Raw genomic sequence first — 24,476 nt, forward strand, 5'->3', positions numbered from 1 at the left:
GAGGTTCAAACTACAGCACAGGAGATTTAGATTAGATTTCAGGAAAAACTTCCTAACAGTAAGAACAGAAGGAAATGGAACAGACTGCCTCAGGAGGTTGTGGAAGCTCCTTCACTAGAGGTTTTCAAAAGGAGACTGGATAACCATCTGTCTTGGATGTTTTAGGCAGAACAAAACCTGCATCTTGGCAGGGGATTAGACTAGATGACTCTTGCAGTCCCTTCTAACTCTATGATTCTGTTCTATGATTCTAACACATGTATGTTCATAGCAAGGTACTTGCTCAGTCAGCATACTAAGATGCTGTCGCTTAAGCAAATACGAAGTTCCCCTCCTATGAGTTCTCCAAATTAAGTATTACACTCCAGATGTTGTTAGTTACCACCTTTATTCTTGTACCCGCTAGTTCGAAGCACTAAATTTTAATGTTTGCAACTAAAGGTAGCATTTACAACAAGGTTTAATGTTTACCAAACAATGAGAACCAACTATTCTATAGGAAAAGAACAAAAAAGTACAAATGTAAAACAAGATTAAAATTGATTATTTAAATCAAAGTATCTTGCTTGCTCTTTTAAATCATGATTAAAATCTGTGATTTAAGTCAATCTACCTTTCTGCCTCAACTCACAACAACACTAGAACATTAAATGGGCTCCCTGTACTGGAGGTCTTGTGGGGTACTTACCCTTCTGCAAGAGAGCTCTTCCAAATGCAGGAAATACCAGTCCCCCAAGACAGGCTGCACAGAAGAACGACCCCCATAGATAAATAGGTACTTCTGGCCTAAAAAGAAAACACAGTCAGCTGAATGGAGGAGCTGGGTCATGAAGGGTCATGTAGGCAACAGATGCATCTTCTCCTTGGATCACTGCAAGACAGTTGCCATGGGAGACCTAAAAATCAATCCACAAGACTGAATGCTTTATACTCCTGACTAGTAAGAAGACTGTAACTGTCTAGCAAGTCCACTAGCTTGTCTGTTCACTCTGTCCCTGCTGCCTAGTGTAGAACCGAAGTCACTATGAGGCACAGCAATTTTTTGAGTAAGGATCTGTCAGAGCTGAAACAATATGCCCCTGCCTGCAGAATTAGAACTGAAACTGCATATCCCCCATACCTCATTCTTTAAACAAATGAACAAAATGAAGATACTGTGACATAAGTTTTTGCAGAAAAACCCCAGCCTTTAAAACAAACCAAAACTCAGTGCTTTTTAAAGTTTTGCCCAGCATGCAAAAGCAACTCTAAATTGTTCTAAAGACTTTCAGAGATACACAGATTATAAGGCCAAAACGGACCATTGCAATCCAGTCTGACTTCCTGAATAGCACAAACCAGAGAACTTTTCCCATAATGATTTCCAGAGCAGATCTTTTAGAAAAACAGACAAGCTTGATTTAAAAATTTACCATAACCCTCGATAAATTGTTCCAATGGTTAATAACTCGCAGCGTTAAAAATGTATGCCTTCTTCCCAGTCTGAATTTGTCTCATTTCAACTTCCAGCCACTGAATTGTATTACACCTTTCTTTGTTAGAATGAAGAGGCCATTATTAAATATTTGTCTTTTGTAGGTACTCGTAGATTGTAATCAAGTCCCCACTTAACCTTCTCTTTGGTAGACTCAGGGAGCTCAATCTAGTTTATCACTGTAAGGCATGCTTTCTATCCTTTAATCATTCTCGTAGCTCTTCTCTGAACCCTCTCCAATTTATCAACATCCTTTCTGAATTGTTGGCACCAGAACTGGACACGATATTCCAAAAGTGACCGCACCAGTTCCAAACAGAGTCATAAAATAACCTCTCTCCTCCTACTTGAAATTCACCTTTTTATGCATCCCAGGATCACATTAGCTCTTTTGGCTACAGTGTCACACTGCGACCTCATGTTCAGCTGATTATCCACCACAACTCCTAAATCTTTTTCAGTCACTGCTTCCTAGGATGGAATTCCCCATTGTGTAAATATGGCCTACATTCTTTGTTCCCAGATGTATACGTTTACATTTAACCATATTAAAATGCATATTATTTGCTTGCACTCAGTTTACCAACTATCTAGATCGCTCTGAATCAGTGATCTGCCCTGCTCATTAATTACCACTCTCCGATTTTTGTGCCATCGGCAAACTTTGTCAGTGATGATTTCATGTTTTCTTCCAGGTCATTGATAAAGATGTTAAACAGCATAAGGCCAATAACTGATTCCTGTGGGACCCTACTGGAAACAGACCTGCTTGATGACAATTCCCTATAGTGTCCTAGATTTTTTTAAATAAAAATGTCATGTGGCACCAAGTCACCGCCTTACAGAAGTCTAAGTATATTATGTCAACCCTACTACCTTTAACAAAACTTATAATCTCATCAAAAAAAATTTCCATAAACCCATGTTGATATGCATTTATTACATTACTCTCCTTTAGTTCATTATTAATCAAATCCTATATCTGCTGCTCCATTATCCTGAAAGGGACTGATGTCAGGCTGTGAGGCCTATAATTACCTAGGTCGTTCTGTTTATCCTTTTTAAAAATTGACACATTAGCTTTCTTTCATGCTTGTGGAACTTCCCCAGTGCTCCAAGACTTAGACCTGGTCTACACCAGAGAGTTTTGTTGATCCAAGTCAGCTTTTGTCAACAAAATAGCAGTGGTGTACACATTGCAATCACTCTCCCCATGGTGAAGGGCTATGAACGGGACACACTGCAGTGCTGAGCAAAGATCAAGGAGTTGCAACAGAGCTACCAAAAGGCCAGGGAGGCAAAAAGTCACTCTGGTGCAGAGCCAAAGATGTGCTGCTTCTATAAGAAGCCGGAAGTCATCCTCAGGAGCAACCCCACCTCCACCTACAAGATGCCCATGGATACAGGCCTGGGGGCAGCGGACACCTGACTGAACTCTGATGAAGTCATTGACGAGGCAGAGGACAGTGATGACCCGGAGCCAGGGAACGGGTCGATCAGTACATGGGGAGTCAGGATCTCTTCAGGACCCCATATGGTCTCAGCCAGTCCCAATCCTGCAGCATGGCCATGTATGATGCACAAGAGGGGAGCTCTGGTGTTTTTTTTAGAACTGATGCTGCTTGTTTACAGGAGGTGCAGTTGTCCTTTGCTTTGGGTAATTATAGAGGTAGTTGAAGAGATAGAAATGCACAAGAGTAGCTGTGTTTTCATGTGCTTCCCATTCCCTTGCTTACCTAGGAAGCGCAGCAGGCGAAGAGTGTTAATGTATGCTGAAATTTCATGGGAATTCTCCAGAGAGACCTCCAGATTTCTACTTTGCTTCCCTTATCAATTTTCTACAGTTCCAAATATCTGATTTCATTCATTACTATCAAACTTCCCCTTTCTTCCATTTGTTATATTTTATATACATTTATAGCTGCTTTCACTTCCTCCTCTAAGGTTTTTTTTTAAACCAATGGGGCCTTCTGCCTCAATTGTGGCTTTTTGGGATTCCCGTAAAAAGTGTCCTTATAGTCTTCCAATTATCATTCACATTTTTCTGATTAAATTCTTCCTCCTAGCTGATTTGGCTCATAATTTTTTCAGCTTTGTGAAATTGACCCTTTTAAAGCACCACTATATATTACTGGTCTTGACTTTATTGTGTTTGCACATTATAAATGTGATCAAGTCACAATCACTTGTACCTAAGATACCACTAATTTTTAGTTCTGTGATCAGTTCCTCTTTATCTGTCAAAAAGCGGCCTAATATAGAATTCCCGGGTTGAATGCAACACCTTCAAATTAGGAAATTGTCATCTATGCTATTCAGAATTCCAAGGATGTTTTAGTACTGGCAGCATAAGACATCCTCCATATATCGTTTAGATTGAAGTCCCCCATGATCACTCATCTTCTTTCTTACACGTTACAGATAGGTGCGTAAGGAGCCGGTCATCCCATTCCCCAGTGTGATCTGGTGGTCAACAGCAGACACCAACTAATACCTCATCTGGTACTTTATCTCTTTGGACAATGATCCAAAGAAGATAATTTTCTTCCAAGTTATCAGTGATTTGAGAAGAGGTAAAGCCATTTTTAACTAAGTGCCACTCTCCGTCCCCTTTTACCCACTTGCTCCTTCCTAAATAGGTTATAATTAGAACCATAGAGTCATAGAAGAATAAGGTTGGAAGGGACCTCAGGAGGTAATCCAGTCCAACCCCCTGCTCAAAGCAGAACCAACGTTAACTAAACCATCCCAGCCACAGCTTTGTCAAGCTGGGCCTTAATAATCTCTAAAAATGGAGATTCCACCATCTCCTAAGTAACCCATTCTAGTGCTTCACCACCTTCCTAGTGAAAATGTTTTTCCTAATATCCAACCTAGACATTCCCCACTGCAACTTGAGACCATCACTCCTAGTTCTGTCATCTACTACTACTGAGAACAGCATAGCTCCAGCCTCCCTGGAACCCCCTTTCAAGTAGTAAAAGATGGCTATCAAATCCCCCTAATTCTTCTCTTCTGCAGACTAAACAAGCCTAATTCCCTCAGCCTCTCCTCTTAAGTCATGTGCTCCAGTTCCTAATCCCTTTTACTGCCCTCCGCTGGAGTCTTTTCAATTTGTCCACATCCTTTCTGTAGTGGGCAGTCCAAACCTGGACACAATACTCCAAATGTCGCCTCATCAGTGCCAAATAGAGGGGAATAATCACTTCCCTCGATCTGCTCGCAATGCTCCTACTAATGCAGCCTAATATGCGGTTAGCCTTGCAATCCACCCCATCCTCCAGATCATTAATGAAGATGTTGAACAAAACCAGCCCCAGCACCAGCCCCTGGGGCACTCCACTTGTTACTGGCTGCCAACTGGACATCAAGCCGCTAATCACTACCCATTTAGCTGGATGATTTAGCTAGCTTTCTATCAATCTTATAGTCCATTCATCCAACCCTTACTTCTGTAACTTGCTGGCAAAAATTCTGTGGGACACTGCATCAAAAGTTTGCTAAAGTCAAGGTATATCACATCCACCACTTTCCCCACATTCACAGAGCCAGTCATCTCATCATAGAAGGCAATCAGGGTGGTCAGGCATGACTTGGTACATATTGCTCTCTTACATACAGTGCAATTCCTCCATCTCTTCTCCCCTGCCTGTCCTTCCTGAACAGTTTATATCCATCCATGACAGTGATCCAGTCATGTGAATTACCTCACCAGACCTCACCAATCATATCACAGTTCCTTGACTATGCCAGGACTTCCAATTCCTCTTGCTTGTTTTCCAGGCTTCTTGCTTTTGTGTACAGGCACCTAAGTTAACCAGCTGATTACCCTACTTTCTCAGTATGAATCAGGAGGCCTCCCCTGTTGCACTCTCCTCCTTGCACTTCCTCCTGGTGTCCCACTTCCCCACTTACCTCCGGCTTAGGTCCCCGTTCCCTGGTGAACCTAGTTTAAAGCCCTCCTCACTAGGTTAGCCAGTTCTTGGGAGTGTCATTGGTGTGCACATGAAGAAGTAGAAAGGGTAGAATCTAAAAGCTTGATAAGTCTCAGCAGACTCTCTCCGAGATTTATAATTGATTTTAACATTCCAAATCCCATCAGGTTTCAGCAATACCAATTAGATTGGATTTATGCTCTGTATATGGAACTGGCAGAACAGATACCAGCTCTGGCCAAGATCTGGAAGCCAGGACAATTCACTAGTATATTAGTATAGAACAAAAAGTGATTGTTAAATGTCTAAGCATTTAGTTGGTGTTTAAACTTCATGAAAACTAATGGGATGTTGCATGCATTGTTTTTGCTTATCTGTATCCTGTTAGACTATAATAGCAAACATTTACATTGTATATACCCCTGTAACTAAATAACCCATCAAACAAGTAAGAAGCCTTGTGTAATGTAAATGAAGAACTTTAACAAGAAAGTGCTAATTCTTGTGCATGTGAAGGCAAGTAATGATTGTGTGAGATGATCAGAGATAGAAGACTAGATGTACTCCTCCCTCTCAACCCTCAAAGAAAGAGCCCATGTGGGTAGTGATCTAGTTAGCTTATTTTCTGTGAGAAGAAGCTATAAGTATGGACAAGGAAAAATGTTTTACCTCTGGACTGTTTGAATTCTAACAGGGCAGAATAACTTAATGAGAAGACGGAGATCCCCTGAGTTATTCTGGATAGCCCTGAGAGATTTTTGGGATACTGGCAGAAAATACATTTCTGCTACCATTTGGAATTATAGACTGTGACTCACCTGTACATATATTTTACCGGCTTTAACTTCTCAAATTGTTCTCATTCTTTTTCTTAGCTAATAAACCTTTAGTTAGTTTACTATAGAATTGGTTACCAGTGTTGTCTATGGTGAGAGACCTAGGCGGTAAATTGACCTGGATGAATGACTGATATGTTCAGAATTGGCGCAATCTGGAATATTTTGTGATTTTTGGTGTAAGTGACCATTTATCACATAGCCTAGCTTGCCTGTGTGGCAAGATAGACTGGAGGGGACTGTCTGCGACTCCATTATAAAATTACTGGGGTACTTTGGGAGTTCACATTTGGTATCGGGTCGGTGAAATCTAATTATAGAACATACCACCAGTTTGGGGTATCTGTCCTGCTTTTGATAGTTTGCCCTGAAGTAGGCACTCGTTGTGAGCCACTCAAGACAGCGTGAAACTGGTGTCCACATTTGAAAAAAGTTGTTGAAAAAGTGGAGCAGGTGCAGAGAAGAGCAACAAAAACTATTCACAGGGCTGAAAAAGTGCTTTACAATGAAAGACTTAAAAAGCTCAATCTGTTTATCTTAGAAGAAGTCTGAGAGGTGACAGGGCTGCCTATTGTGTCTGGGGATTTCCATATCCTCAGTTACTTGTACAGTCCACATCCCCGTCATAACTAAGCATACTTCTCCCACTGATTGAGGAAAGTCTCTTTTGGACCCTTTTACCTTGGCATGTCACTTCTGTTGTAGTATGTCTCCAGCGCGGCGAGGATAGGTCCTCAGCAGGCTGTGGGTTCACAAGTTCCACCACAACACAATCTGGATCTGATGCAGTCATGGATTCAGGAAACCTTAGCCAAAGCATCCCCAAAGCTACGTTGGTTGGGGACATTCGCCCTCCCACTACCAGGGCCTGGCTCCCTGAGACACACGTCACCGTATGGAACAACCGTCCACCTGCAGAGACATAACACCAGGATTCAGATCGATACCTCTCCAGTAAGACTGAGGGCAACTGGACCAAAGGCTTCAATCCCCTCTGCCCTTCATTGATGGTACAGTACAAATCTCACCCATTCCCTCCAGTGTTACCCCATTAATATCAGAGATCCCTGCACATGCTTCACTCTAGGGGGAGAACGTACTCCAGGTGTTACCAGGATTTTCCAGTCTCACACTTCCAGCTCGCCAGTTGTCTTTATGTCTGATTAGGACATGGAGATCTCTCAGGCGACAGTGTCGTCCATCCTGTTCTCCGAAGCCTCCAGTAATAAGGATCACATGTGGTTTGATAAGTACAGAGCGGTGGCCATACAGCTTCAGGCCAGCAATTTCAGAGTCTATCGTGCACACAGATGCAGAGATGCTACCAGTAATTCTGGGAGGGTCATCAGCAGAGAAAGCTGCAATCCAAAGAGAATCAGAGAGAAGCATTGGGTTTCTTTGCAGTAGTATCCCAGACATGGTACACACAAGAACAGAGGAGTTTATCCGGTAAACAGACAAAAAGTGAGAGAGTTAAAATTGTTTCACTTATCAAAAAGAATGATAGATGGCTTGATCACAATATATTAGTAACCTTCACGAGGAGAAAATACCAGATACTAAAGAGCTCCTCAATCTAGCGGAGAAAACCAGAACAAGAACCAATCTCTGGAAGCTTATACCAGGCAAATTCAAATAGAAATAAAACAAATATTTAATGGTGAGGGTCATTAGCCAGTGGAACAAACTACCAAGGAGGTGGTGGGATTCTCCATCTCTTGTGATCTTCAAACTCAGATTAGTCTCTTTCTGGATGATGCTTTAGTCAAACACAAGCTTTTGTGTTTAATACAGAAGTAACTGGTTGAAGTTTTCTGGCCTGTGTAATACAGGAGGTTAGATCAGATGATCTAATGCTCCCTTCTGCCCTCAAAATTTATGAATAAGCAAAAGTTTGGGAACAGAACTGATGCTGTACACACAGCAATGCCATAATGTATGTCCTGGGAGGACACCTCGTCATACGCAGAGCAGGTCAGATTAGGTCAATTAACCATACAGGCTGTACCTAGAGCCAGGGATAAAAAAAACTAATAGATGATGACATGCAGCTGGGAAGGAGCAGGTTGGTCCTGCATAAAGGGGTGAAACTGAAAAATGAAAGGGGCTGCAGGGGAAATAGCTGGAAGTCACCTCTGGCAGAGAGGAGGTTTGTTTAGGGCTACAGAGTCTGGAAAGAATAATAGAATATTAGGGTTGGAAGGAACCCCAGGAGGTCGTCTAGGCCAACCTCCTGCTCAAAGCAGGACTAAGCCCTAACTGGGATGATTTAGTTGGGGTTTCTCAAGCCGCACCTAAAAATCTGTAGGTAAGTACATGCCACCATCTCCCTAGGTAACCCATTCCAGTGCTTCACCCCCCCTCCTAGTGAACAAGTTTTTCCTAATATCCAACTTAGACCTCCCCCACTGCAACTTGAGACCATTGCTCCTTGTTCTGTCACCTACCACCACTGAAAACAACCTAGCTGCATCCTCCTCCCTGGAACCCCCTTTCAGGTAGTTGAAGGCCGCTATCAAATCCCCCCTCACTCTTCTCTTCTGCAAACTAAATAAGCCCAGTTCCCTCAGCCTCTCCTTATAAGTGACGTGCCCCAACCCGTTAAACTTTTTCATTGCCCTCCGCTGGACTCTCTCCAATTTGTCCACATCCTTCCTGTAGTGGGAGGCCCAAAACTGGACACAATACTCCAAATGTGGCCTCACCAGTGCTGAATAGAGGGGAACAATCACTTCCCTCGATCTGCTGGCAATGCTCTTACTTATGCAGCCCTGTAGCAAGGTGCTGTGGCCTCCCCCGGAGTCTGGACCCAAGGGAGGGCCCCAGCAGCCTGAGTGGACCGAACCGAGTATAGAGGATAAGTCTGCCCATCAACAGAAGGGCCGGGCTGTGATAGGACCGCCCAGCCAGCCCTATCAGTGACTGTGGGGCGGAGCCCCAACAGGGAGGGGCAGTATAAAGGACAGGCCCCAGAGTTCAGTCTGGGAGAGACCACCGCTGAGGTAAACGTACTGCCTCGCCAGCTGAGGCCTACGCCCGAAGCAAAGATGCCGACCATCCCCGGACCAACCTGGGCCTAGAGACTGGGTAGGGCCGTCCCGTAGCTGGACCAGGCAACCCAGCCAAAGACACTGGGCCAAGATACCAGAGACCCGGGGCCGGACCGAGTCCCCTGAATCCCGGGACTGGACCGAGCCCCCGGAGCAACCCAGGTGGAAGATCGCCCCTCAGGCCAGACGGGACCTGGAGGAGCTGCCAGCCGCCGAACCCCCAGAGTCGGGGCAGGACTTGGACGAGCTGCCTGAAGCCGGGCCATTCCCCCAGCCCTGTGACCTAGAGGAGCTTCCCCACGCCAAGGAGCTCCCCGCATTACCGCCTGTGGACGAGGAGGGACTGACGGGCCTACCCCGGACGCAGTGCTCCAGCAACCCCAAGGAGTCAGGTATCGGGGGATACGGGGAGGAAGTGGCCCAGGGACAGCCACAGTCAGTGGCTAGGACAGGGGCAAGCTCCATCGGCGTGTTGCAGCGGGAGCCCCGCCGACTGAGTGGCAACGCCTTTACCACTACTAGGGCCCTGGGCTGGGACGCAGTGGAGATGGGTGGGCCTGCGCCCCCTCTTCCCCTTCCCAAGCCACCCCAGGAGATCCGGGAGAGCCGCCTCCTCCTCTAGCCGAGGGCAACAAAAATGATTAGGGGGCTGGAACACAAGACTTATGAGGAGAGGCTGAGGGAACTAGGCTTGTTTAGTCTGCAGAAGAGAAGAATGAGGGGGATTTGATAGCAGCCTTTAACTACCTGAAAAGGGGTTCCAGGGAGGATGGAGCTAGGCTGTTCTCAGTGGTGGCAGATGACAGAACAAGGAGCAATGGTCTCAAATTGCAGTGCGGGAGGTCTAGGTTGGATATTAGGAAAAAGTTTTTCACTAGGAGGGCAGTGAAGCACTGGAATGGGTTACCTAGGGAGGTGATAGAATCTCCATCTTCAGAGGTTTTTAAGCTGCGGCTTGACAAAGCTCTGGCTGGGATGATTTAACTGAGGTTAGTCCTGCTTTGAGCAGGGGGTTGGACTAGACACCTCTTGAGGTCCCTTCCACTCTAATATTCTATGATTCTAATAAGGAGCATCACAAGTCCTGGAGAGCAAGGGGCAGGAGGTGTGAGGAGGGCATTTGACCTGAAAGGTGCTAATCCCCAGGTGCAGACACAAGGATGTATCCCAATCATGAGTGATCCACATGACACTGTGGAAGAGCTGTGGTCCATCTAGTCCAGTATCTGAGTGACAATGGCCAGAGCCAGATGCTGCAGCGTAAGATGCAAGAAACCCTGCAGTAAGTAGATGTGGAATAACCTGCCCTCTGTCTTTCGTCTCTTCCCAAACCCTTTAGTTCTAGATGTGCTTAAACATTGCATGAGGTATTAATTTTGGAAGAGAAGTTATATTAGCCTTAACTAATATAACTGGATATTCTTGTTATCCATATAAATGTCCAGTCTCTTTTTGAATGCCGCTAACATGGCAAACAGGGAGGAATAGGTTGAGAATTTGAAAGTGGGCGAAAGTGCTTGAGCAAAAGTGATCACAAAATGATAAAAGTTCATGATTCTAAGGAATGGTAGGAGGGAGAACAGCAAAAAAAAGACAATGGATTTCAAGAAGGCAGACTTTAGCATACTCAGGGAGTTGGTAGGTAAGTTCCCTTGAGAAGCAAGTCTAAGAGGAAAAACAATTGAAGACAGTTGGCAGTTTTTCAAAGAGACATTATTAAAGGCACAAGAGCAAACTATCCCACTGCGTAAGAAAAATAGGAAGTATGGCAAGAGGTCACCCTGAATTAACCAGGAGATCTTAAGTGATCTAAAAGTCAAAAAAGAGTCCTAACAAAAAGTGAAAACTAGGTCAAATTACAAAGGATGAATATAAACAAATAACACGTATGTAGGGACAAAATTAGAAAGGCCAAAGCACAAAATGAGATTAAACTAGCTAGAAACATAAAGGGTAACAAGAAAACATTCTACAAATACATTAGAAGCAAGAGGAAGACCAAGGACAGGGTTGGCCCGTTACTCAACGAGGGAGGAAAAACAGAAAATGTGCAATTGGCAGGGGAGCTAAATGACTTCTTTGTTTCGGTTTTCACCAAGAAGGTTGGTGGCAACTGGATGTCTAACATAGTGAATGCCAGTGAACATGAGGCAGGATCAGAAGCTAAAATAGGGAAAGAACAAGTTAAAAAGTACTTAGATACATGAGATGTCTTTAAGCCACCAGGGCCTGATGAAATGCATCCTAGAATACTCAAGGAGCTGACTGAGGAGATATCTGAGCCATTAGCGATTATCTTTGAAAAGTCTTGGAAGACGGGAGAGATTCCAGAAGACTGAGATAGGGCAAATATAGTGCCCATCTACAAAAAGGGGCATAAGGATAACCTGGAGAATTACAAACCAGTCATCTTAACTTCATTACCCGGAAAGATAATGGGAGCAAATAATTGAGAAATCAATTTGCAAACATCTAGAAGATAATAAGGTAATTAACAGTCAGCATGGATTTGTCAAGAACAAATCATGTCAAACCAACCTGATAGCTTTCTTTGACAGGGTAACAAACCTTGTGGATAAGGGGGAGGCAGTAGAAGTGGTATATCCTGACTTTAGTAAAGCTTTTGATATTGTCCCGCATGACCTTCTCTTAAACAAATTAGGGATATACAACCTATATGGAGCTACTATAAGGTGGGTGCAAAACTGATTGGAAAACTGTTCCCAGAGAGTGGCTATCAATGGTTCACAGTCATGCTGAAAGGGCATAACGAGTGGGGTTCTGCAGGGATCAGTTCTGGGTAAGGTTCTGTTCAATATTTTCATCAATGATTTAGATAATGGCATAGAGAGTACACTTAATAAGTTTGCGGATGATACCAAGCTGGGAGGGGTTGCAAGTGCTTTGGAGGATAAGATTAAAGTTCAGAATTATCTGGACAAACTGGAGAATTGGTCTGAGGTAAATAGGATGAAATTCAATAAGGACAAATGCAAAGTGCTCCACTGAGGAAGGAACAATCAGTTGCACATATACAAAATGGGAAATGACTGCCTAGGAAGGATTACTGAGGACAGGAAACTGGGGGTCATAGTGGATCACAAGCTAAATATGAGTCAACAGTGTAATGCTTTTGCAAAAAAAGCGACCATGATTCTGGGATGTATTAGCAGGAATGTTGTCAGTAAGACACAAGTAGTAATTCTTCCACTCTATTCCGCACTGATTAGGCCTCAACTGGAGTATTTATTGTGTCCAGTTCTGGGCATCACATTTCAGAAAAGATGTGGAGAAACTGGAGAAAGTCCAGAGAAGAGGAACAAAAATGATTAAACATCTAGAAAACATGACCTGTGAGGCAAGACTAAAAGAATTGGGTTTGTTTAGCCTGGAGAAGAGAAGACTGAGAGGGGACATGATAACAGCTTTCAAGTACATAAAAGGTTGTTACAAGGAGGAGGGAGAAAATTTGTTCTTCTTGGCCTCTGAGGACAGGACAAGAAGCAATGGCCTTAACCTGCAGCAAGGGAGGTTTAGGTTGAACATTAGGAAAAACTTCCTAACGGTCAGGATGGTTTATCACTGGAATAAATTGCCTAAAGAGATTGTGGAATCTCCATCATTGGAGATTTTTAAGAGCAGGTTAGACAAACACCTGTTGGGGATGGTCTAGATATTACTTAGTCCCGCCATGAGTGCAGGGGACTGGACTAGATGACCTCTCAAGGTCCTTTCCAGTCCTATGATTCTAAGTCTTTGGCCTCAATGAGATCCTATCCCACAGCTTAATTACACATTGTGTGAAAAAATGTTTTAGCAGAACTATATAGTTAAAGTTAAGACCAGTTTTCTCTTTAATGCTTGACTATTCTAAGTGCTCTAGAATCTGTATGGTTAATCAGATTGCTTTGAAATTTGGTATGCCTCATGAAAACGAAGGGTACAGTCAGTGACCCAAATATGGGGCTATTTGACCAAGGGGTTTCCAAGATTGAGGCCCTGGAAAAAAAACTGTTTTTCTTAAAGTTAATACATTCTGGCAACTTTTTTTGTTCACAGAGATCAAACCAGGTCTCAGATCATCACACCCGGGGTCTCAAATGCTCAAGGGTTCCCTAACAAAATGCATAACACCCACCACCCCTTGGGGAAAAATAAAATAAAATATTCCTATTCACACACCTAATAGATTACAGTGAGCATGCACAGACAGGAGAATTAACAAGACGTTTAGCCTTTAAAGTTTCACACCAGCGAATAGCTGATAGGTATAAGCAATAGTCCTTTGAACCTGCCCCAGACACTGTCAGTTTGAGTTACACCTTGGGCACAAAGGTTGGAAGGTATATTACTAAAATCTTTTTCTGTCAGGATTGTTTGCCTGGTTTTTTTGTTTTTTAATTTTGGAGTTATGTAATCAAAGCATGTCTGTAAAAAAATGAGATATGCAAATGAAATAATAATCAGGGAATCTGAGCCACCCTCCCTATCCCATGCCTGCGGTATCTGGGAGTTCCTACTCCCTGGGGGTGACCAAGCCTTGCTCCCTGCCCCTCTGTGTGTGTGTGTGCATGCGCACCAGGATCTGAGAGATCCCTGCCCATCTATGGAGGTCTGACCACCTCTCCATATGTCTCTTCGTGGAAGCCAGGTTCTGGAGGGCTTGCCTTTCTGGGGGAGTCTGAGCCCTTGTCCATACCCTCCTTATGTAAGCTGTAATCTGGGAGCGCCTGCTCCCCAGTGGTGTGAGCCCCATTCCCTGCCCTTCTGTGTTTGTGTGTGTGAGAATATCTGGGGGAGTCCTGCCAACCTAAGGGGATCTGACCCCCCCGCCCAGGTCTCCCCTCATGGGAGCCAGATTCTGAGTTTCTAGCCCTACTCCCTAACCCCACATCATGGGGAGCTGGAATCTGGGGTGCTCTGTCCTTGTGAGGAGTTACAAAGGGATCTCACAAAACAGAGTGACTGGGCAAGAAAATGGCAGATAAAATTCAATGTTAATAAAAGCAAAATAATGGACATTGGAAAACAATTCCAACTATACATACAAAGTGATAGGGTTTAAATTAGCTGTTGCCACTCAAGAAAGATCTTAGAGTCACCATGGAGAGTTCTCTGGAAATGTCTGCTCAATGTGCAAGAGCAGGCAAAACAGCTAACTGTGTTAGGAACCATTCACAAAGGGATAGATATTAAGAGAGAAAAAATCATTATGACACTATACAAATCCATGGTAAACTCACATCTTGAACCTTGCAGGTCTGGTCCCCCCCAACTTAAATAAGATATACGAGAATTGGAAAAAAGTACAGAGAAGGGTTAACAAAAATGATTAGGGGCATGAAACAGCTTCTATGTGAGAATAGAATAAAAAGACTGGGACTGCTCAGCTTGGAAAAGAAATAACTGAGGGGAGATATGATACGGGTATATAAAATCATGAATGGTGTGGAGAAAGTGAACAGGAAGTGTTATTTATCCCTTCACATAACACAAGAACCAGGGGTCACCCAACGAAAACAACAGGCAGCAGGTTTAAAAACCAAAAGGAAGTATTTCTTCACACAACACACAGAATCTGTGGAACTCGTTGCTAGGGGATGTTGTGAAGACCAAAAGTGTAACTGGGTTCAAAATAGAATTAGATAAATTCATGGAGGATACGTCCATCAATGGCTATTAGCCAAGATGGTCAGGGATGCAACCCCATGCTCTGGGTGTCCCTAAACCGCTGACAGCTGGAAACTGTGACTGGACAACAGGGGATGGATCACTTGATAAACTGACCTGTTCTGTTCACTCCTTCAGATTCATCTGTCACTGGCCACTGACCCACTATACCCATTTTTATGTTCTTAAACTCTTGTCCTTCTAAGATGCTTGAGCCCATCTCTTGCCAGAGATTCTCATTCCTTAATGACCTGGAGGATGGGGTGGATTGCACCCTCAGCAAGTTTGCAAATGACACTAAACTGGGAGCAGTGGTAGATACCTGGAGGGTAGGGATAAGATACAGAGTGAGCTAGACGTATAAGGCCAAAGAAATCTGATGAGATTCAACAAGAGTCCTGCACTTAGGATGGAAGAATCCCATGCCCTGCTACAGACTGGGGACTGACTGGCTGAGCAGCAGTTCTGCAGAAAAGGAGTCAACAGTGTGCCCTTATTGCCAAGAAGGCAAGAAGGCTAACGGCATATTGGGCTGCATTAGTAGGAGCATTGCCAGCAGATCGAGGAAAGTCATTATTCCCCTCTATTCGGCACTGATGACACCACATTTGGAGTATTGTGTCCAGTTTTGGGCCTCCCACTATAGGAAGGATGTGGACAAATTGGAGAGAGTCCAGCAGAGGGCAACAAAAATGATTAGGGGGCTGGAGCACATGACTTAGGAGGAGAGGCTGAGGGAACTGGGCTTATTTAGTCCACAGAAGAGAAGAGTGAGGGGGGATTTGATAGCAGCCTTCAACTACCTGAAGGGGGGTTCCAGAGAGGATGGAGGTAAGCTGTTCTCAGTGGTGGGAGATGACAGAACAAGGAGGAATGTTCTCAAGTTCTAGTGGGGGAGGTCTAGGTTGGATATTAGGAAAAACGTTTTCCCTAGGAGGGTGGTGAAGAACTGGAATGGGTTACCCAGGGAGGCGGTGGAATCTCCATCTTTAGAGGTTTTTAAAACCCAGCTTGACAAAGCCCTGGCTGAGATGATTTAGTTGGGGTTGGTGCTGCTTTGAGCAGGGGGTTGGACTAGATTCTATGAGTGGGGAAATCAAAGACAAAGAGTCCAGAGAATGCCAGAAATTAGCAGTGGGGGGAAGAGGAGTTGAGGTGAGAGGAAAGTTGCAGCCACTGTCCAGAATCACTCAAAACTAGAAGATTGCAACAACCGGAAGGAATGAAAAGCTCTCACCATTCAGTCCCACTGAGCCAGGATGCCAACATCACAGGGTGCAATACTGGCCTCAGTGTCAGAGATTGCAGCGTCACCATTAGCAGGAAGGAGGGAAAGATCTACTCAGATGGCAGGATCTCATGTGTTCATTCTGGAAAGAGGCTATACCCCTGGATCTTTTCAGAGGTCTGTGCCGGAGAGTGTCAGTTCATATTTACCTAGCATCCTGGAAAACACAGGCATCCAGGCAAGCTCTTCCCCCTTTGATGCAGCCAGAATAAAGTAATGTGAACATTTCAGATGCCATTCCTGCAACAAGCCAGAAGAGAGAAACTCAGGTCCTTGTGGCAGAGGTGGTGGTGACGTGGAACTGCAGCCCCACAGCAGATGGGGACAAGTTTAACCTGTTAGATTCCCAGACCTTATTAAAAATGGAGCCAACAATGCCCCAGGAAAGCTCTCTTCTTCCTTGCCTGAGGTACGAGGACTTCACTGCTGTAATCCAGGCACATTACCTCAGGTCTGGTCTTGAACCCACTTGGAGGCTGAAGGTGGGGCAGAGGCCCACTCAGGAAGTAAGCAGCAGCACTGAGACCTGCACTGACTTCTGGGAAGATTAGGGAATTGGGTCTGACTTTGCCCAGGGGATGGGGCCTGTGCAGCCAGTTGTGCGAGTAGGAGGTAGGTAGTCACTGAAGCATACATTAAAAGGCCAAAACGTCTGCTGCCTGCCCCAGCTTCATGTGCAGCTTCCCCGTGGGCTCCAGGTTAACTGAGTCTCAGCTTCCCAGGGCCTCTCCCATCTACCCAGTAACACCTGCATCCCCAGCAGCACCTGTGCAGCCAGCCCCATGGCAATAAGGGAAGCTATAGGTGCTCAGCCCCTTAGAGCAATGCCCTTGGTGTAAGAAAAAAAGAGGTAAAGTTACCTCATATTCATCAAAAGGCTCCAGAGCCTGCACTCTCTGCCGCTCATCTTCGGGGATAAAGCCAGCGTAGAACTCATTCATATCAATGACACTGCACTTGGCCCAGCCCTAAAACAGAGACCCACATTCCCACAGGGAAAAAACCACACATGCTCCAATCCCGCACTCCCCCTGTGACACAGACTCACAACTTGCTCCCCACTCTAAAACATATTCATACTGGCAGTGCTTGCCAGATTCCCACACAATTGGCTGGCCTGAACACGAACAGCTCAGTCCCACATGGGGACATACCTCCTGGCTGCAGGATTCACACTGCAACAGATCATAGAATCATAGAAGATTAGGGTTGGAAGGGACCGCAGGTAATCATCTAGGACCCACCCCAACTAAATCATCCCAGCCAGGGCTTTGTCAAGCCACACCTTAAAAACCTAAAGGATGGAGATTCCACCACCTCTCCAGGTAACGCATTCCAGGGATTCACCACCCTCCTGGTGAAAATGTTTTTCCTAATGACCAACCTCAACCTCCCCCCTGCAACTTGAGACCATTGCTCCCAGTTCTGCCATCTACTACCACTGAGAACAAGCTAGCTCCATCCTGCCTGGAACCCCCTTTCAGGTAGTTAAAAGCTGCTATCAAATCCCCCTCATTCTTCTTTTCTGCAGACTAAACAAGCCTAGTTCCCTCAGTCTTCCCTCATAAGTCTTGTGCTCCAGCCCCCTAATCATTTTTGTTGCCCTCCGCTGCACTCTCTCCAACTTGTCCACATCCTTTCTGTAGTGGGAGGCCCAAAACTGGACACAATACTCCAAATGTCGCCTCACCAGGGCCGAATAGATGGGAATAATCACTTCCCGCGATCTGCTGGCAATGCTCCTACTAATGCAGCCTAATATGCCGTTAGCCTTCTTGGCAACCAGGGCACACTGCTGACTCATATCCAGCTTCTTGTCCACTGTACCCCTCAGGTCCTTTCCTGCAGAACTGCTGCCTAGCCAGTCGGTCCCCAGACTGTAGCAGTGCATAGGATTCTTCCATCCTAAAATGCCCCAATGTGAGCATGTTGCTAGGATTAGCTACAAGTCAACACTCATTGCACCCCAACTAATAGATCCTGAACTTGTGGGATCCTCAGAAGGTACGGCTTCACCACTATGAGTGGTGCACTAACTTCTTCATGGAGAGAGCTGTCAGACAATAGAAAAGGTGCTAAAAGACAGGGCCATGTGTCTGCTGGAGAGGGTAGTGCCTCATTTCTGGTTCTGACCAACCCACACCGATGCCCAGTGGGATCCTCCCTGCCTTCTGAAGTTATGCTCTTTCCCTGCTGACTCAGACGCCCCCACTTGCTCCATGACCATAGCCACCTACCGCCTGGAGAAAGCGTCTCCTCTGCGCCTCACAATCGGGATACTGCGCCAGGGCATGAAGCACAGAGTTCAGTCGGCTGAAGTGCTGCTGCATGATTTGACCGAAGGGATCCTCAGGATGCATCTGCTCATAGAGCACAAACTGTGCGCAAGGGAAGTGCTGAGCTGCCCACTGGATCAAAGCATCCGACCTGCCAGAACCACAGGCAGAGGTGAGAAATTGAGAGGGCTGCGGCCCCAGCAGAGATAGGAGCAGACACCAAACTACTTCCTGCAGACCCACAGATGGTGCCACTGGAGATTCTTCTACTGTTCGGGGGGAGGTGCACTGAGTATAGAAGCCTCTGCTACTGGGAAGCTGCGAGAGCTGCCCAGAGGAGTTGCCAGCATCAAGAAAGAGTCATTCCCAATTGAGATGTAGTTCTGCACATCACCCTACTTAATGAAGGGATTTACCTCATGACAACTGTAACTAGATAGCTACCACTGGCTTCCACAATTCGCAGAAGGAACAGCCAAAAGGCTCTAGATATAGGTCTACAGGATCAGGCTGCCCATTCTCAGACCCGCTCCACATACTAACACTGTGCTCACTGCACCCACTTAGGCACCTAGCGAACAGGGAAGAGAGTGAGCCAACCAACCTGCTGATCTCCATGTAAGTGAGCACCACTTCTGCTAAGAGCATGGTGGGGACCTCAGGGTCCAGCCCTGCCTCCTTTAGGGCTTGTTCCAGCTCAGACAGCTCAGACAAGTCCACTCCCAGCAATTTATAATCCTCCCCAGCAAAGCTCATGGCTCCTGGGGGAAAACAATCAAGATACCCTCATTACAACGCTGATATGCTGTCAGCAACAGAAGTGACAGGAACACCCACAATATAGACAACCCATCTCAACTTGCTCCCACCCACATTGACACCATGGAGGGGCAGGAGATTAGGAAAACCCATGCCACAGACTCCCATCACTAATAGGCCACAGAGTGACAATGTCAAGAATGACCTGCAAAAGGCCCAGGAAACTTACAGCCCCTGTATTACCACCAGCCCCTGTGCAAACTCCACCTATATATTTCTCATAAAGTGACCAGAAGTGAAACAGTTAACAATTAGGACACTTAAATTGCCATATACTCTGCCTCTGCATCTGATGACAGGTAAGTTGCATTCTGGCCAGCCTGCTGCAGCCAGATATGTCATACCTGATTCTCTCTCTCCAACGCCTCCCACGACCGTGGCCAGGTCCTTTATACCTTTGATCAGAGCAGCTTTCCGGTTTGCCACACTTGGGAAATCTACCTCATACACCACAGTGCGATTCAGAAGACCCATGTCCTTGAGGCGGAAATACAGGGAGTCAAAGCCAGCGCCGAAAGAGATGATCTGCAGGGAGAAAAAACAGGAAAATGTTATTCAACTCCAGCACCAACGTGTGTATTTGCCAGGCACAAAGCACCAGAGTATTTTGGTGCCAACATCCCAGCAGCATTTGGCTGACATAGCAAAGCCCCATAAAAGTAATAGGAACAATGTACACAGACAGTGCCCCCCTCAAAGAATACAAATGGGCAACTAATGGTGCCAGTCACATAGACCCTTCTGTGCCTTCCTGGGAAGGGATCAGAGGGATATGCCAGGCTAATGCAGACCACAGACACCAAGGAGGTGTCCCCAGACCCACAATGGGAGCTCAGCCCCTGCACTCCTCCCCCAAAGAATTCACCTGTCTCCTGGAGTAGCCTTGACTCAATAGCAGAAACTCTTGTACACAGTGATCCACAGCTCGGGCCCGGACATAGTAACCCCTAGGAAATAAAATCCAACTGTTGTATCCAGATTTCCCCTTTTATCACAAAAATGCCACATGCCCCTGCTTGTGGAGCTTCCCTCCCTTCAGAATCCATTCCTTTCCCAAAACCTCATTCCTCCTCCTCTACTTCACACCTATGTGAATCCCCTGTGCTGCAGAAGAGCGTGTGGAGCCCACTCCCTCTACTCTAGCCCCGGAAGTGGAGTAGGCAGCCTGGAGCTTGCTTCCCCTCCCCTTTGCTGTCTCCAGTTGGTAAATGTGCTTCTCACAGCCCAGCAGCTACCACTTCCCTTCCTTCCCAAGGCTACTCCAGAACTATTAAGGACATGGAGGGGCCAGGAGGAGGGCACAGCTGGTAGCTGAGTGGTGGTGAGGTATACCAAGGAATTCCTCTTAAGTGAAAAGGCTCATCACAACTGGTATTCTCCTCCCCCATCTCCTAGTCTCAGCACTGAGTGCCACGCATCAAGCCTGCCTACTCCCAAATCCCAGCATGGAGCCAGTCAGTCGTGCCAAGTGCTGGAAATCAATGGGCCTCTTCTGGCTCAGAACTGATTCATCCTGACCAGGACTCCCGTGCCAGCCTCTCTGGTGTTATTTTCACCGTGCCAGCTAGACCCTCCCACATAAGCCTGGCCCACTACTACCGCAACAGGCAAAAGGTAGACTGAGAACACTAACATGCAGAGCACACAAATCTCCCTAGAGGAGGACCTGAACTCCTCATCCTTTGATTTAAGGAGCAGTGTCTGTTCCCCTGAGGATTCAAGTGTGTATATTACTGAATGTGTTCCTCTCACAAAAGAGTTACTGAGGAAACTACCTGTAAGCAGTAGTGCTAAAGTTTTCTAGAGCAGTAAGTTTTGAAATATTTCTAAACGGGGACAATCCAGTGATATAGATTTTATGGAAGTTAATAGCCTTCTTCCCTAGATATGTGCACAAAAAGTTATAATTGTGATGGGGTGTCCACACTACACAAGTCTGAGCAGTTTACTGTGTGCCAGAAAGAGCCAACGAAGTTTATATGCTGCTCCTGAAGGGGAACCAGACACTAATGAGGCCTAATGACAGATGAAGTCCAGCTGAGGGAAGGAGCAGGGATAAGAGCTTAGAGCCAGGAAGTGAGAGAAGGAGAGGGTGGCAGGAATGACATCTGTCACTCACTCACTTGAGGGAAAGGGAATTGGCCAGGATTAAGGAGTAAATCCAGGGGCAGAATAAACCCTGGGTCCTACCTTGGACTAGGGAATTTGACAAGTGGTCAAGAGGGGTGAAGTAGCCACAGAGAGGGGCAGAAGCTCCAGTGGCAAACCCATAGATAGGCAAGAAGATAGAGAGGTGGTGCAGGAAGAGCGCAGGGAAACAGCAACAGGGTCTGGGACTTAACAGACCCAGACTACTAGTTATAGGGTCCCTAGGATCAGAGTACAGAAGGATTGCCTGAAACAGCATTAGGACAGCTTGTGCAGTGGGACTTTGTTACCTCCAAACTGAAGAACTATACAGTGACCCGGCCAGTGGGATGAGTCATGAAGAAGCAGCACACCATGAAGAAGGAGAAAGAGAGAGGCCACAGTGCAAGCAACCAATGGAAAGGGGTGCGAAATGGGAGCAAGGACTAATTCCCAGCCCTAGCCATAAGGAAGCACACCTGCAGTGAGTGGAACCCCCTTACACTTTTTTGAAACCCAACTTTGGGGCAGGGGGGAGCCTATATTTCAGGAACTCCATTACCAAATGACACTAAAATTGCACCACAAAGTATACCCTGTTATTGAATAGTAATGTTTAGGACAGTCTAAACAGTGCACGTGGCTCTTAAAGCACTTAGAAAAATTACCTCTTAATATTGAGCATAGCTTTCTGTTCTGTTATAACAGTCAGTAGTGCATTTCCATTAAGAAAAAAGAATGAAAAAGACTGAAGGACAGGCTATCATTTCCTGACATTACTACTCAATGGAAGCTCCACCCACAAAAATCACAGCAATACCCCCTCCCAAAGGATAGCAAGCACCAAATCAAACCAAAGCCCATTCCTCACCGATGGATCAGTGGAGCTCGCCTGCACCTCTTGGACGTGAAGTACTGGAGGAAGCTATCCTGGATGTAGCCAAGAGCAGCGGTGGAGAATTTACTGACAATACTGCTGTCATTGGTGCCTTGAACCTGAACAAGGAGAAGGACTGCTCATTCACATTCAGTCTGTTGATACCTGCCTAGGAGTAGCCATAACGAAACAACTAAACATCACTCTTCCAAGCCCTTTCCTCCTTTAGAAACCAAATTAGTCCCTCCCTTGGAGACTCACAGGCCCAGTGAGTTTCCTCAGTGCCGCCGGGCTAGGGCATTACACACTTCTCGTGTACCTATGGATGCATATCCCACTCCCACACCAGTCATGGGGATTCACCAATAGCCTACGTGAGGTCAGGAGACTAGAGCATTAGTGGCCCAACATGCAGTCCAAATCTGATACGATGTGGCACAAAGAGTTCATCCAACCCTATGCCATGGGCATGAGAGGCAGAGAAATTCCCTCTTTTCTTCTATAAAGGCTGTGAAGGTGTACCAGAAAGTGAGTCAGGACCTTGCTCAGGACCCCGTGCCTACTGCTCTTGCCCCACCCCATGATGGCAGAACACTCCCATCACCACTGAAGTTACACTAGAAAAATATGTAATATTTGTAATGGGATTTAGCAGCTGGGACGAAGAAAAATCAGCATCCTCTCTGCAGAGGCCCCTGCCCCAGAACCCAGACAGCACAAAGTGCCTCCTAGGCCCCATCCCACCCCAATGCTTCCTCATGAAGCATCTGTTGCCTCAGCCAACACCAGGTGCCCAACAACCCACCCAACCCTCCCCCAGCCTGCCTCCCACAAACCCCTAGAGGCCCCTCCCCCACCTCATACACAGTGACCCCATAGCAGAGTCCCCATCTGACACTGACAGACCAGTTGCCAGCTCATGCCAAGGTCCCCATGTCTCAACTGAATACTAATAAACACATAGCCGGAATCAATCTAGCTCACCTGTGTGTTGATATTCTTAAAATAGATATTAGAATTGTAAGAATGTGTTTAGTGTTTAGACTTTATTGAATGCTTGTGAGTTGCTGCATCCATTAATCTCACTTATAACATCCATATTCCATGCTGTAAAGTAATGTTTGAATGGTTGTATTGTGAGCCTCTGTAACTATGTAAATCACTAGACAGAAGAAAGACATTAACTAGTGTGAAGAGCTGATCTTTGACAGAAGGTGATATGTCTTTCCCAACAGGAAAGGTCCATCAACACTAAACGAACTGTTGTGGGATGTTAAAGAGGACAAAATACATTCATTGTTTTGCTCTTCTCCATGTGAAGATGAGTCATACAAGTGGATTTCTTCTGTCAACTGACCTGCAAGTTCAGAGCACAAGGGAGGAGGAACTGGATCACAGAAGCTTCTATTACCTTTTGAAACATTAGAATGTAACTTATTTGTGTCTATATGTTTACCTACTTTAACCTTGTAAACAATTCATGTTTCCTTTTCTTATTTAATAAATCTTCATATATTTTATTATAGGCTTGGATACAAGCAGTGTCTTTGGTTTGAGACCTAAGGTGCAATTCACCTGGGTTAAGAGACTGGTCCTTTGGGACTAGGTAGTTCTTCCTGTAAGGCCTACCTATCACAAAGGTATGCTCACCTGCGTGGCAAGACACTTCAGAGAACTGTCACGTACATGGAGTCTGTGACTCTATGTTAAGGCTGTTAATAGTGCCCGAGGAGTTTCCTTTTTTGAACTGGTTGGTGAAATCTAAGTATATAGAATTCACAGCCAATTTGGGGTTTGTGCCCTGCTTCCTAACAGTCTGCCCTATGGTTGTTCCCCTTTCTCGAGTCACTTCAGGCAGCGCTACGCCACACAGAGCTACCAGAGCAAGCAATTCTTGTCATAGCTAGTTCCCCCAGGCACCTCCTTTTAAAATTAAGGAGTCTTAATCTGCAGAATTGGATACTTTTCACCCAAGAGTACTAAAAGAATTGGTTCAGAGAAACTGTGAACCATTACTGCTGATTTTTAACAAGTTTTGGAACTCTAGGCAGGTTCCAGAGGACAGGGAAAAAAGTTAATATTGTGCCTGTGTTTAAAAAGGGTAAACAGGACGATTAAGGAAAC

At 45.6% G+C, this 24,476-nt stretch overlaps 1 protein-coding gene across 4 annotated transcripts in view; it reads right to left on the reverse strand.

Annotated features, from left to right (window-relative positions):
* LCMT2 (leucine carboxyl methyltransferase 2) overlaps positions 1 to 24,476 on the reverse strand; it is a 40,301-nt gene that overhangs the window by 9,917 nt on the left and 5,908 nt on the right. For 2 of the 4 annotated variants that reach the window (XM_067544900.1, XM_067544903.1), the window contains exons 2-11: positions 22,347 to 22,471; positions 20,214 to 20,295; positions 19,693 to 19,873; positions 19,134 to 19,290; positions 18,491 to 18,680; positions 17,114 to 17,221; positions 16,403 to 16,493; positions 7,346 to 7,603; positions 6,927 to 7,157; positions 689 to 807 (exon numbers count right to left, since the gene is read on the reverse strand). In XM_067544900.1, coding sequence (XP_067401001.1) covers positions 689 to 807; positions 6,927 to 7,157; positions 7,346 to 7,603; positions 16,403 to 16,493; positions 17,114 to 17,221; positions 18,491 to 18,680; positions 19,134 to 19,290; positions 19,693 to 19,873; positions 20,214 to 20,295; positions 22,347 to 22,471 — 1,542 coding nt within the window. The remainder of the gene's footprint in view (positions 1 to 688; positions 808 to 6,926; positions 7,158 to 7,345; positions 7,604 to 16,402; positions 16,494 to 17,113; positions 17,222 to 18,490; positions 18,681 to 19,133; positions 19,291 to 19,692; positions 19,874 to 20,213; positions 20,296 to 22,346; positions 22,472 to 24,476) is intronic. The other 2 variants (XM_067544901.1, XM_067544902.1) reach the window with 2 other exon arrangements.

The sequence above is a fragment of the Emydura macquarii genome, unplaced genomic scaffold (genome assembly GCF_026122565.2).
Source record: "Emydura macquarii macquarii isolate MOO-44397 ecotype Brisbane River unplaced genomic scaffold, CSIRO-AGI_Emac_v2 contig_1032, whole genome shotgun sequence".
Lineage (NCBI taxonomy): Eukaryota > Metazoa > Chordata > Testudines > Chelidae > Emydura > Emydura macquarii.